The sequence below is a fragment of the Neodiprion fabricii genome, chromosome 6 (genome assembly GCF_021155785.1).
Source record: "Neodiprion fabricii isolate iyNeoFabr1 chromosome 6, iyNeoFabr1.1, whole genome shotgun sequence".
Lineage (NCBI taxonomy): Eukaryota > Metazoa > Arthropoda > Insecta > Hymenoptera > Diprionidae > Neodiprion > Neodiprion fabricii.
The window spans coordinates 16,019,811-16,034,577 of record NC_060244.1 but is presented as its reverse complement, the minus strand read 5'-3'; the positions used below and the strand labels follow the sequence as shown (position 1 = coordinate 16,034,577).

The following is a 14,767-nucleotide window of genomic DNA, read 5'->3' as shown; positions in this document are numbered from 1 at the left end:
TTTTTCTGCCGATGAAAAAAAAACAAAAAACTATAGGTGTTTTAGTTTTCAATGTTCTACAACATACATGAGTTGCGACGAATTTGAATGGGGATACCAAACTGGTATTTCTTGTCCGTAAGTAGTTATACAACGTGAAAATTTCAAGGGGGTATGTACACCTCGGGATTTTCTGGACGTTGCCGTTATATTTTTCACTATTATGATTCGTTATGATATCGGTGATTGAACCGTTATTCATTCGACAATTTTATTGAAACAGAAGTAAAGAAACTGTACTGTTCTCAAATGGCGAAAAATGTGCTTCAGACATTCTCATATCCGAATCAAGCGGAAGGATTAATGCGGAGCAACTTACTATGAAATGAAAAAAGGTTCATGAAAAATGTGAAACCATAACATTAGACGTGCTATTTTGTTTTGAGAAATTAATGAATGGTTCGTATCTTACACATACATGCCAACGAAGTGGATTGGCGAGAGTGCTGTGGTGCAATTACGATATCTCTATTCAAAGCCTTATTCTCAGGTATTCTAAGCGGTTAACTTCGAACTTAATCAATATTTTTAATTTTTGGACAGCACATCAAGAGATGCATGACTAAAGCTCGAAAATTAAAACCAGGCAGCACCAAACGCAAGTTTAGAAATATTCACCTATATTCATATTCAGATATTGAGACCTGCCATTCTGTAGTTTATTTAAATATGAAAACGGAATGGTTAACCACTCATCGGTTGTGTATTTACCAAATTAAAAAAATTGCAGAATTTAAAAGCAATTTAAAGGATTTGCAAAGATTTCGTGAGTGCTATGCACCAGATTCCAAGGGTGATCAACCTCACAATGAAAAATAATTGTTTTAAGAGTTGTATATTCTCCATTCCCTGCAGTTATTGTAAGGAATATGAAGTAAGCCGTTGAACTGGCTTTATGTACTAAGATCTTGAAATCTATGTATACCACACAGCTTCATGTCGGCGCAGACTAAACAATGAATAATTTTCTGTTATACGTTATAGATAAGCTTGCAATATTAATATAATTTAATAAAATATACGGTGTTCGGGTAAATGTATCTCCGTTTACAAGTTTTGTGGAACGACAAAGACAGCTCAAGTATAATTTATTTGAAGCTACTGCAGCTGCGTCTGCTTGTGAATTTGAGTATCGGAATCAGAGACATTCTATTTTTGAATAATCAGAGATTTAAAATGAAATTTTCATCGTCTGACTCAATTCCTCGCGTTAACTGAGTGAATTTTTATCTCACAAAAAGACATCTCAAAATTAGTAAGTTTAGGGTACATACAGCGTAGTATTTGAAAATCACCCCACATGCAATATCCGTTCAATGTATAGAACAATAACCGATTACAGAGGTGTACATACCGCCTTGAGTGGAGTTAGGTTAAAAAAAACTTTAATTGCCATAATGATTTGATTGTAATTAGTTGATTTTCATCAATACTCGCCTTTCCATTGGCAAGACGCCTAATCTGCTTGTAAAAATTACAAACGATTTTTCATTAGTGTTTCATACTATCTTTTGATTTATATAAGAATAATAATGCGATAGAAAAAAAAAATCCATACAGAGAAAAAAAGAAAAAAAATTCAAATATGTATGTATAATATACGTATATGTAAAAAAATTTCTTTCGTCGACACAGGTCAGGATTGACAATTGTTTTATTAATTCATATGACAAACGACGTTTCGGTCGGGCTGTCCGCCAACCATCTTCAGGATAATTTTTTGACATTCTACAGTCTAAGGCGTTGTATTTAGCGCCATTGCGGAGGAAGTCACTTCCTGACCTATGTCGACGAAAGAAATTTATTTAACTGCATGATGGTCACGAAATTATCATCTATATAATATATATATGGGTACATATAGTAATTCGTGACATATGAAAAAGGGTTGGATCAATCACAAGTTACCTGAAGGGTTCGATCTCTCGATTCTGGGAGTCGAACCATTTCATGTCGCTGATCAGATTGGGTTTGGTGACGTTGGGCATACATGTCAACAGGATGCTGGATCCGATGGGTTTGATTAGAACCTCGCTACTCGGCAATATATCTAGATGGTCGGCATTTGCGTACGCTGAAACATACAGGTTGAAAAAAAAAAATTAGTCAAACAAATATAATGGCCAAGAAAAATATAACTAACGATAAGTTTGTAGTTAGAAAACGTTGATAGAGAAATTAACGTATCGCATCTTGAAAATAATCTTTTAGGCGATGATTTTTCTACAAAATACGTCGTTACATTAACGTAAGGAACTTCAACCATGTGAAATGTGTGAAAGTTTCGTTTTTGTTCATGGCTGTATTACAAAATATTTTTTGCTGTACAGTTGGATGACCAACGCGCAAAGATCTCCTTCCTTTCCCACGAACCTCGTGCACAGTTACGCAACCTGCTCACCATTCTGCACAGACCTCGAGCTCTCGTTATATGTAAGCGCGCTTTTAACGACTTTTGTCTAGTGGTCAATATCAGCGAAAGTGCTGATTTATGTTTAACCGTGATGTATGAATCTGTAAAGTAAAGAATTAGATCTAAGAAAATGTGCACTGAAAAATGTAGACTCTAGTTTTCAGGTGTTCCAATTCTCTAAAAGACGTCAACACAAAGAAACGTTTTCGACAAATTATTTTAAAAATTTACGACTCCTGTCTTTTGCAAGATTAATTAATTTCGGGGCGATTAATATTGGGCAGTTTTGATATCGACGATACCGCGATTTGCGCGGAGTACCGATTTCCTGATTCTTTACAAGTTTTCTTGCATCCCGTCATCATTGCAGATTTTAATGCGTACGTGTATAATAAAAATTGGTGACTCAGATACGATATACACTAAATTAGGGACGGCGCCCGCGTAAGGCGCAATTAACATAATTAGCAACTCCAAGTCCCAAAAGTCACGTAGTAATGGGTAACGCGATAGCGGTGTTCTACGGTGATTACAAAAAGCCTCTCAATGCCACCGATAAAAATTTTCGTGCAATTTTTGTAAACTTGACATTGAGCCAAGTTAACGAAACTGTTTGTTTAGTCTATTGTTAGTCGGATGATGTCTTACGGCTGGAATATTTCACTTTAGGAGGTTCCATACTTGTGAAGGAGTACAAGCAAATTAAGGATACACAGAGCTTAACGTCACCGGTCATTGCGAGACGCGTACGTATGTGGTGCTAAACTTGATGCTGATTCAGAAAATACAACTGTCCGAAGCTACTCTAACGCCTGTAAACGCACGGACCGAAATATAAACGTACCGTCACCCCGGTGAGCCCGAGGGAATAACAGGAAACGCTAATTAAGTTAATTAATGTGAGTAAAAATGTCGAATTATAATAGCTAGGAAATGTTGAATAATTCAGACGCCGGTCGTTTTGTCCCCACCAGCTGCACAATGTTCGCAATAATTGTCTAGTTGCTTTATACATTTCCTGTATTATAATGCCGAACTAACGTCGCATGTGCATTCTTCGAAAAGATTCCACGTTATTTTATTCTATCTTCTTTTAATTTTATCATGCGAGATAACTTCTGTTCATTACAAACGTTTTGTTTTCATTTACGAGGATACCGGGTCACCTTTTCAATTATTCGTTTAGATATTGTGATAATATCTTTCGCCTTGGCTAAATGCGGAGTAAACAAAGCGAGTGATCGAAGAAGCACGAAGTAGCTATTAGTAAAGCCACTATAAAGATATTATTCATCTCATTCAAAAACACAGTCTTCCTATCCAAAACTTGAATATAAATTGGGTATGACATACTTTTGGTAATATTGTCATCTTAGACAGAACTGTTTTTTTTCGAAATTGCAATCAACGCTGTAAAAAATTTCAAGTAACATTCCAGTACCGATACGCGTTACATACTTAGCTCGTGATTGGCGTTGCTCGTTAAGAATGATAACGACGGGATTATGCTACGCGTAACTTCAGAGGGATGCCGTCACGGCAGGTCTCTTCATGTTTACTACCCCGTACGAAAAATTCCCGGCAGTGATTCCCGCAGGTAATTGGAGAGAAGTACGCGCTGCTGGCAGTGGTAAGATTGGCTCCTACAACGTGATGAGGCGAAGCCACCCTTACGCATCAACGAAACGACGCAACCCGTCGCTTCAAGACTCAGCGTACATTCCACCAGGGTGCACCAACTCCCGGAGTTTCGGACGCGCGGCTCGACGACGACGACGACGACGACGTCGACGTCTTATTTACGTTAGTTAGGGTTTGTTGGCCAAGCCACCCTCCGAGGCCATTCATTGGCCGACCCTTAATGCATACAGCGCCTTCTCTCTTAGCCGGTCACCAACACCACCTTGGTCCGACTATTTATACTTTGTAGGTACGTACGCGCGGACGAATGTGTACGTGTGCAGTAATACACAAGGAGTAAGTCACAGAGGGGCGTGTATATAATGTACAAGTAAAAGTTTGCCTATGTATACCATCTAGATTCCCTTACCTCCATGGCCCGCGGAAGGGTCGATGCATACACACAAGGGAGACGCGAAGGGAGAGAATTGAGCAAACTTCGTGACATGTTACTTGAAGTGGAAGTATCCGATCTTGGGTCGAGCTAAGGGGATGAGAATTTTATCAAATTCCGATATCGAGGTAACGCGATGCCAGCTTCTGGGAGGGTCTGTTGAATTCAGGATAAAGGGGGGGATGAACCCGGGACCGTATATATAACGAGAATAAGAAAACTTTCTCGATTAGTCGAACCCCGATCACGATGATTGGTATAATGTGTAATAGTTTGTTGGATTAGATTCTTGATAATCTATACGGATTAAGCTAAGCAGATTAAACCCAACGTGTAGAATTTTTCGGTGTCGAAGTCAAATTTTTACGTTTCAGCCTCGAGGGAGGCCCTCATCAGAAAACTAAAAATATTGTTTATTGATAAAGATAATAAATGACTTTAGTTATGGTTTAATATTCAGGTGCATATAAAATATGTTAAAGTAAACTTACGTATAATTGCTTAAAAAACCACATTAAAGTAGGAGAAAAAAAAAACCGCCGCAAGCGGTAAAATTTAAATTACGAATTCATGGCAGAGGTATTATCAATCGGACAAACAATCAAATCCAAGTGACAGCCCCGTCATCATCTTGTGAGTGACAAGGTTATTGTTAACTCTCCCATAAACAAACTTGAGCTTTCGTTTGACGTTGGTAAGTTTATTTTAACATATTTTGTATGCAGACGGAAATTTTTTATCTTTATCAGTAAACAATATTTTTAGTCTTCCGAGGACGGTCCCCTTCAGGACCAAAATGTTGACGATACCTTCATTGATCTTTGACACCGAGAAATTCTACACATATATTCAACATACGGTCGAGAAATCGTTCAGCATTAAATCCAACGGACATATAATTTGATCCCGCGCGCCGATCCATTCTGCAGATTCGATTACAGGAGAAATTTGAGATGAAACGTAAAATTTAGACTATTTTCAACAAGATGTTGGTGCAAAAATATTGAACATTCTGCACAGGAGAAAAGTTCTCAAACAAGGGAAGCTGTTTATTGTTTTCTACTTGTTACTGCCAAAACATACAGATAACCAAACTCTAGGTTAAACAGATCAGAAACACATAATGTAATCATTTTCTTAATCTCTATTTAGAAATCTTTCTAATCAATAAGTGCAAACCGTGTATGGTGTTTGGTACGCAAAAGGGCGACTGGATTCCCTGTAAATGATAATAAAATTCAAAATATAGAGGCTGAGCGTTGAGGATCATTGGGCCCCACGGACTGAATCAGAAGTTCGGAGAAGAGAAAGTATCGTGTCAAAAATTGAGTCCCACAAAATTACGAAAATTACTTGTCTCCGCAGTGACTGAATATAAATCTGTGCAAGTGCAATAACTATATTGTGATATAAGATTTCCTTTGAACACTTTCCAAACAATTTTTGGGGATCTGGTTAGCGAGACAAATGAGTCAAAGAACAGAGTTAAAAACAGTTTGATTGTTTTCAACGTTCAATTACATAAAGTTTTCTCAGATTGTTCATATCTCAGCTTGCGTTATTCGAATTTAGTCTGGTTAAATTATATTACATAGCGGAGAAACTGTTTCATTTGTATCACCATCGTTGGCGCAAATAACATTGCTGAAGATTGTTCAAAAGGCCTTTTCTCTTTTCCTAACGTTAGCTTATATCATTTAAAACAAGCTGCGTACGTAAGTCGCAGTAAGATTGTTCCAGACTCTGCAGTAGCATGCGCATAGGTACCAGACCTCGAATGGAACAATTACGCGCGTTTTACGGTAACAGGACCCCTACTGCTGCGTTTATTTTGTTCCATCAGCAGGGAACGTGGTCTCCTCGACAATCATACTGACCCGAGTCTAGACTAGACCCCGTGAGTATGTTTGGCTACAGAGACCGAAGAGTCGCCGCCTGCCTCTGAAACTGGCTGCAACGTTTCAAATGAAAACCCTTCGCATATATGAATTATGATAAAATGGCGATATGTGTCTTACAGTAGGCATGTGTGAGCGCCATGTGTGCGACGTGATATTGTATAGTGCTCCTTGGATTGTATAATAAACTTAAGAGGGTAACACACCGTAAATAGATTAGGTAACTATACTCGACGATGAAAATCTACGCATGCCGCCCAGACATTTTTCACACATGTGCCTATCACCTATGTACACACTGCATGCGTCGTAAATCTGCACATTTATGTAACTAGATATTATGATAATTTCAGCCGTAATCGGAATGATAATCACGAGCACAGCAGCTGCCGTGTTGCTGATGCAGAATAGGTGCAAGTTTTGAAACCTCTTATCTAGAGACAAATATAAACGCACGTAACACTTACGATACATTGACAAAATTATAATATGATGAGATAAATACAAGGATTGTAAACTAGGAAGTGCAAGCTGAAAAGTTGGACTCTTTACTACAAGTTAACTTTGCCGTGGTCACTTCTAGTAAACTCTTTAACTGAAGTGGCTAAGAGCATGTAAGCAAATTTCTTTTCACCTTCTAAAAAAAGTCACCGTATAGAAATTGCACAATGTTAAGAGTTCGTATTCCTCCTCGTAACAGTCAATGTTCTTGTCTACAGTTCAAAGAAAAGCCTATAGTAAAAATAACAAGAGAAGAGATAAGAGTTCAACCTGAATTATTAAATAAATTATCGTAAGGGTTACTCGTAGATGTGTGCAGAAATTCACGACTCCCTCGTCGCCTTGTCATTATACGTTATTCGAATTTCAGATGGTTGTGCACTTCTCTTTTGTGACTAGAAAAAGTGAGGTGCGAGTTTGAAAAGTTTCGCATATTTATTCGATCATCTCAATTCCATACGAAATGTACCTGCGGACACGCCATAAATGCCTACAGTGTGAATTGCTAACGACGGAACGGTCCATCGTCTGCTGCAGTTTAATGCGCATGCGTTAAAATCCGAGAGAAATTGTTTGCCAGGGCGACCAACCATCATAAATTCAGTACGACAGTTAGCCGCAATGTATGTAACCTCGAAATTGTAACAGCTATCGACGTTGAAGACAATTGCCCGCGACAGCTGTCGAAATTGTTGAGGTTACGTTCACGACGGTTGGTCACCCTGACAAACAACTGCTTTCGGATTGTAGCGCATGCGCATATACAAAAATGGGGCGAGAAAAACGAGCTGTGCTTCGAAGATACGAGGCAGACAGTATCGGGTACACTTGGAGACAATGAATCTGGGACGACGTATTTTTTACACTAGACAGTTATGTTGGCAACCCAGAGAAACCTATAGCGCCATAATCGGCCAAGCGCGAAACTAACTCAATCTCAATAAACTTAACATAACCCATGACCGTGGAATCTAACCTTAGAATAATGCGGAGATGATGACTTGTTAGATTGACAAGTATTCTAAGGTTAGATTCGACGGTCATAGGTTATGTTAAGTTTATTGTGATTGAGTTAGTTTCGCGCTCAGCCGACTATGGCGCTGTATGTTTCTCTGTATTGCCAACATAACTATCTAGTGTAAAAAATTAGCCGTCTCAGATTCATTGTCCCCGAGTGTACATACCTCTACTTCCTATCGCGCATAAATACACTACAAAAAAGGGAGAAAAACAGAGACGAATTATTTGAAATATTAACGCAAGGGTTTAACTCTCGGTCCCGGGAGCACATTAAGGGAGAACCTGCAGACTCCGCAGGGTCGTAAACGAGTAAAAAAATTTCATATTTTCTGGGTTGTCGTCGCCATGGGGACGCCACGTGCACAGGACCATGTCTCAGCGAAAATATTGACGTCTTTTTCGCTGTGTCTGGACCACCGGGTGCCACCAGCGGGATAACTGACGAGACAAGGAGGGCTAATATTATAGAAAATACGGAAACAGAGGGGATGAAGAAAACGTGGAAGGCATAAAGTGGGATTCGGAATGACGCGATGGAGGAAGAAACTAAAACATATATACCTGATACTGCGAATGTATGGTGGGACTGTGGTGTATGCGCACCCCACGAGCCGAAGGGAGGAGAGAGGGTCGGGAAAACTCTGGAAGTGAATTATTCAAGTCGAGACCAACCCCTGCGCGAACCCCGCATCAACCGTGCGCACTTTTAGCGAAATTTAATTTTCACCCAAGAAAAGAGAACCGCCAACGTCAGTCAGTTTCGGTTTGCGGTATAGACGCCTGTGTGCATACAATAAGGATATGTATAGGGTCCCAGCGCACTGGCATCGATCAGCCCAATTCACATAAGCTGGAACGAAATTACATCCAGAAGTGCAAGGATAACGCACGAGGGAGGTAAAAGTTGGATCCAGATGTTCGTTCAAGTTTCGCTCGATATTGACAATAATCAATATACAATCAATTATTACTGGGATTAACGTTGTAATTCTTTGGAGAAGTAATGTTTATAAATTTTATTTGTCGCGGTAGAAAAATCGTGGAAATCAGTTTTTGAACAAGCTAACGACTGTCACTCGAAATCATGTTGAGCAACTCGCATATTTCAATAAATTCATATTTGCAACAGCATATTGATAAAGACGCGTGTTGACATACCAAGACAATTTTGAAATAGATTTTATAATTCTAGATATGACTGAACCGATTGAGGGAATATTCATTTGAAACATCACGTATCATAAGGAAAACGTTTAAAAAATTAAAAATTACGGGGATTCAAACTTCAAGAGTGTGATGAATATTGTGATCTTCCATGAATACCTACGGGATTCGGTATCAGACTTTTTACCGTCGTTTCCGGTGTTTCTATATTATTTCAAAATTTGTTGAAGCCATCAATCAATATTTTGCAGAATATTCTACGAAACTTGTGTCAATCTTTGATATTAATTCTACTTTGAAACCCGCCAATCTCTTCAGCTTCAACAAGATGACAAACTCTACAACGATTTTCCGTCGCTGTAACGGTCGTCGTGCTGCAGAATGCAAACAAATTTTTTTCGTCATTGCGTATAATGACTTCACTTGCATTCTTGATTAAACAATTCATTTCACTGCGAAGGTAACAGTTGTACTTATTTCACCATTCGCTAAACTTGAAAGCGTGTCTTTGAAGTTGACTGATACAATCATGTCGTTTATCCAACAAATACCAGGGGTGTAGACTCGAGTAAACCCGAATTCAAACCGACGTAAAATAAGCAGGAGCTCCTACTACTCGATATAAGACAAAACAGTGGGATTTCAAGAGCGGCACGCGCCCCTCGGCGAAACTTCATTGCCCGCGTCTAAGTGAGGAACGCCAAATTTCGTTGATGCTGATTAAGTCGAGGGTGCAGGGTTGTGCTGTTTCCTTACGCACTCGTGCTGAATTGCACCTCTTGATTTAGCATGCGGGGTCCGTTGTGTACACAGGCGAATAACGACCGTGTCTTCGCGCCCATTGCACCGGGACCATTAACGCACACCGTCGGAGCAAATGTGCAGGATAAATGCGAGCATGCAGACAAATGGGACTTGCGGTTGAGAGTTGTGAGCATTTGGGTAGGTGCTGAAAATTGCTGAGGCAAAAATTTCGGGGGCTCTTTGGGGAAAGAGGACGACGAATTGTACTCGGAAAGTGTGGCGCGGATCCTCGGACATCACCTGGTGCAACAGCCGCAGCGGCACAGCACCAACCTCCTAGTTTGTGAATAGCGAAACCCTTTTAACGAAATTGGTCTCGTCGGCTTGGGCATGCGGCATAACTGACCGTCGTCGGCCCCCTGCGAGTGTATTTATACACTCCTCGCGGCTATCCGCAAGCAGCCCATCTTCGAATTATACGTACATGGAGAGGATACGTAGACAAGGACCTACAAAGTTTCGGAAAGTCTTGGGAACATTGGAAATTTCGCAGAAGTTTAACACTCCGCCCGAACTCACTAAATTGCGTAGCCTCCGAACCTCGCTCCGAACCCAGGCTTACGGTTGCTCGTATAAACTTACAGAGGGATACGTGGAATAACTTGGACTTATAAGCAATTAGTAATGAAAGCACGGATTTACTCATTGTTGTTGTTAATTATTGAGAAATATTATTACTTTGACAAACAACAAAGTGTAAGTCAAATTGCTTATACATCGAAGTTCATGCCAAAAAAAAGTTAATCGATTCAAAATATTGCGTACAACGGATTTTAGGAATTTTAGGAACCTTCGATGTGTTCGTGAGATTGCAAAAACTTCACATGCCTTCGTAACGCTGATGTTTGTAACGGTGCATTTTCAACTAAATTGGTCATTTGCAACTTCAGGATTGTCTGAAATTTATTAAAACATAGTAAAGCAAACCACGCTCATATTTTGCAAATTAAGCTCTTTGAAAAATGTTTTGAATATTGCAAGATCATGATTCTTCTTCCCACGTTTCGTTATGTTAACGTTATTAACTTCACCTTATAAGACTTTACAGATGTCTTCCAAGTTAGCGCTTCTTGCTAATGTTGAAATGATTATAGATTTTAACTAAAAAAGGTGAGTATATTCCCGAGTTATTTGAAAATGAATTTTTTTGGTACAGCAATAACTAAAAGACGGACCAATTTCAATGGAATTTCGTCCATTGCGTTGGATTTTTTCAACTTAAAACGTATTAGATTTTGAGTAAAATGGTCCTAGCCATCCTTAGATTATTTACGGAATCAGCGGGTATTTCCTCCGGGCCATTCGATTTTCCTGCTTGTTTTAGGATGGTTTCAGAATTCGAATTTGGTCACAAAATCGTTGGATATTACAGAGTAAATTTTTTCAAGTTTCATCTGACAACGTTTCGTGTTATTTAGGTCTGTTTTACGGCAAGGAATAGTCGAAAAACGAATGCAAGTTTCGCACAGTAACCGAAACAACTCGATACTGGAACTCGTCAATGGAACTGATGAAAAATTATTTATCACGCACGAAACTAACGAAGGCATTAGTTAATGGATCAAAGAAAGTAACCTCAACTGCAAATTCGGTCGATTCTTTCAGTCCCACGACGAATGATTAGGAGTATCCACCTCGATACAAGTCTGCCGCTGCATTCCCTGCAACTCGAAAACAGTAAGAACTGAGCTACGAGAACTGCATCGTGCAACTGCTCTCTTCGATTGGATGGGATCGTCGTGACAGCGGCGGAAGAGCAGCTTGACAGGGTGATAGACGGGTGGTTAAGTTTGGAGTTCGGGAGTGTGGCAGAAACATACAGTGCGAGTTGATCGGAACACGTCCATGTTCACGAATCACGTGGGTGAGCAACGACCCGGCCAACCTTGTTCGAGGACCCAGAGGAACGGGACCGACGAAATGAACTGTCAATCTCAATTCTAGTTTCCCCTTTTCGGACGCAGCGAGTGTATAGATCACACTAAAACAAACGCTACGTGGCCGCATCAATTATAAACCCGGTTCACCATCTGCCAGGAGCTAATGTATCAGGCTCGTCGCGTTGTTATTTAATAAAAAGGCACGACCGATCAATCCTGGCTGATTAAGGCCTACTTGACGTAAGTCTGCGAAGCTTATAATTCACAGCTTGGATGTAAATATAGGCGACTTTGGCCGCCTGCTGAAAATAAACAAAAGACTCGCGCGAACCATTTCTCCGCTAGTGGCAAAAATGGTTCGCTATTTTCCAACACGCAGGCCATTCTTTGAGAAGTAGCGTCTTTTGTTCGTTTTCAGCAGGCGAAAATCGTTTAATTTTACATTTTTATTGAGAAAAATATCGTGTGCAGCTCGTATAATAATCACTTTTGCCCACTCGTTGCACAATACACTATTTCAACACGCCACGCGTCGATACAAATTACATGTTTTCCATTTTTGCTGTGTAAAAACATTATTCATTTTCTTACATTAAATTTAATCTTTAGAAAAATAAGATCCGCCGATTAAAAATGTTACATTTAGTTAATGTTATACCACGTACTTTTTCTTCGTTTTTCATAGAAATTATACGATTTTGATAGTTTCTTACATAATTTTGAAAAATATTGCCATGATCTTTTGAAAAATCTTATATTCTTTTATATAAGAAATCGAGGTTGCGCACTTTTCTGTCAAGTTTTGTCAATAATTGATATAAATTCGGATACATTTGGAAGCAAAAATATACGTTTCAGGAAGCTCAAATATTTTGTACAAGTTTCTTGATATTACTTCATTTGTCGATCTAGAAACTGATAAAAATAATTTATGACTTTAAATCTTCAATACAAAATTTTAAATTGGTGAACGAAGTATTTTCAAAAGTTCCGAACAATTCTGAAATATTTTTTCTCACGTCTGTTACAGATTAGATTTAAGAGAAAAAACAAGGTTTCATCGACAACTTCACGACATAAACTTTTAATCGATATGAAAGTTCAGAGAAAGAAAGATAATGGAGACTCAAGATCTCTAAAGACATACTTAAATTTTGTATCGTATTGTGTCGGAAATTTCCGTAGGTGTATGTATAATGGATAAAAATTGACCCCATCAATTGTATACGGTAAAAAGCATCGGAAATATCGGTATCATTATTTTTCACGTGAAACCGGAGAAACTGAAATACGTGATATGTCACAAGAGACAAAAAAGGAAAACGAAGGGAAAGGGACGAAAAAAATTCAACTGCGTGTAACCCACTATCCGCATCAATATACGAAATACTCTCGTGTTACACATCATGGGGTGTTTTTGTTATACGGACTTGTCAGTTCACTGCCCAAGGCATTATTATTTCTGGCTAAAACCTCCCCAAAGAGCAATGCCGTGATATATCGGAAATCACACGATACACACCCTCCGATGATAAAATCCACACACACAGAGACGAAAACACACGTGCAACGCAGTCAACGCACGCGTGCCCAGATCCAATATATCAAAATTACTCGACCAGGCGAGATATCCGAAAAAGAAGGGTCCTTCCTCGAGGCTGCCCATTAAATCTGAACCCCCCTCCAGAAATCGTGCGTACATGAACCAATCCGGGACCCGAAATTAGCCCCTCAAATGACCAGCTTTTGGCCCCACCGATCCGCAGGCGTCGCTGGCTCATTCCGATCTTTCCGAAAGCTTTGTTCTCCGCGCTGGGTCGCCACTCGAGATTCGGCCAAGTGACGTCATTGCATGCTCATTCTTTCATCGAGGTGTAAAACGAGTCTGAAGACAACGTATTCTAAGCTGGAATAACCAATTCGGAAAAAATTAGTTCGGATTACAATAGGGATACAGAGCTCTTTTGTTGCTAATTTGTTGCCCCACTCACGATTTTCTTGCTCCAATCGTTTCGCCGGAATCGATGTTGATGCCAGCTCAACCGGTTAACTTGTATTGTATCACATGCGGTAGGGCTCAAAAGTATTTTGATGATATGAAATTCGTAATTACTTTGATCAATCGAGAGTTCATTTTTAACAATTATGTAAAACATCGAATTTCTTTCAGCAAATAATATTATTGATTTTTGTGGTTTATACTTGCATGTAATTAACTCAATTACTGTCTTTGTCAAAATAATTTAGAGCGCTACTGTATGTACGAAAAAAATATCATGTCAATTCTGGTATAGTATCATATATGTTATGGAAATAAATATTTGAATTTTTGATTGAATCAAAATGGTCATGTGTGATTACACCTAATGAGAGGAGCTTGCATGATTGTTTTCGATTTTCAACTGTTTCTAGTTTTTACCCCCCGTAGTTAGCTGGTGAAAATTTCACAACCACAGAGTGTACCGGCAAGAAGGTCACGGAAGGATTTGACATAATTAATCTCAAATAGTAAACAGGCTGAAGTTTATAACGTTATCGTAATTATGCATGTTTCAAAAACGTTGTCATTTTGCAACTTCAGGATTACTTTAAATTTAATAAACTGTTAGTAGAGCATCAACAAAACTCAGATTTCGTAAATTCAACTTAACGTTACTAACTTTAGCCTCGTAAATACTAGACGTCGTCTGGAAGCTTGTGTTGCAAACACGGTCCAATTACAGTCGTCAAGCTTGGAATTTAATAAAGCTAACATATCAAAGTTGGTAATGTAGTTTCGTATTATCTTTGTCTTAGAACAGGTATCCCGCATCCATTGCATTTTATAGAGCAAATTTAGATGGAGAAATTTAATTACTGAACCGTAAATGGCTCACCATGCAATTCAATGAAATTTCGCAAGTAAATATAGCTGCTTTTTTACATCAACGATGTGTCGACGAGCTTTCTTTCGTATATGAACCGAGTCGAAAAT

The 14,767-nt window shown here is 39.1% G+C and overlaps 1 protein-coding gene across 5 annotated transcripts in view; it reads right to left on the bottom strand.

Annotated features, from left to right (window-relative positions):
- Positions 1-14,767, bottom strand: part of LOC124185830 (fasciclin-2) — an 87,001-nt gene that overhangs the window by 42,640 nt on the left and 29,594 nt on the right. For 3 of the 5 annotated variants that reach the window (XM_046576970.1, XM_046576972.1, XM_046576974.1), the window contains exons 2-3: positions 1,948-2,113; positions 1,477-1,500 (exon numbers count right to left, since the gene is read on the bottom strand). In XM_046576970.1, the coding sequence (XP_046432926.1) occupies positions 1,477-1,500; positions 1,948-2,113 (190 nt within the window). Of the gene's footprint in view, positions 1-1,476; positions 1,501-1,947; positions 2,114-3,116; positions 3,137-14,767 lie in introns of those variants that run through there. The other 2 variants (XM_046576973.1, XM_046576971.1) reach the window with 2 other exon arrangements.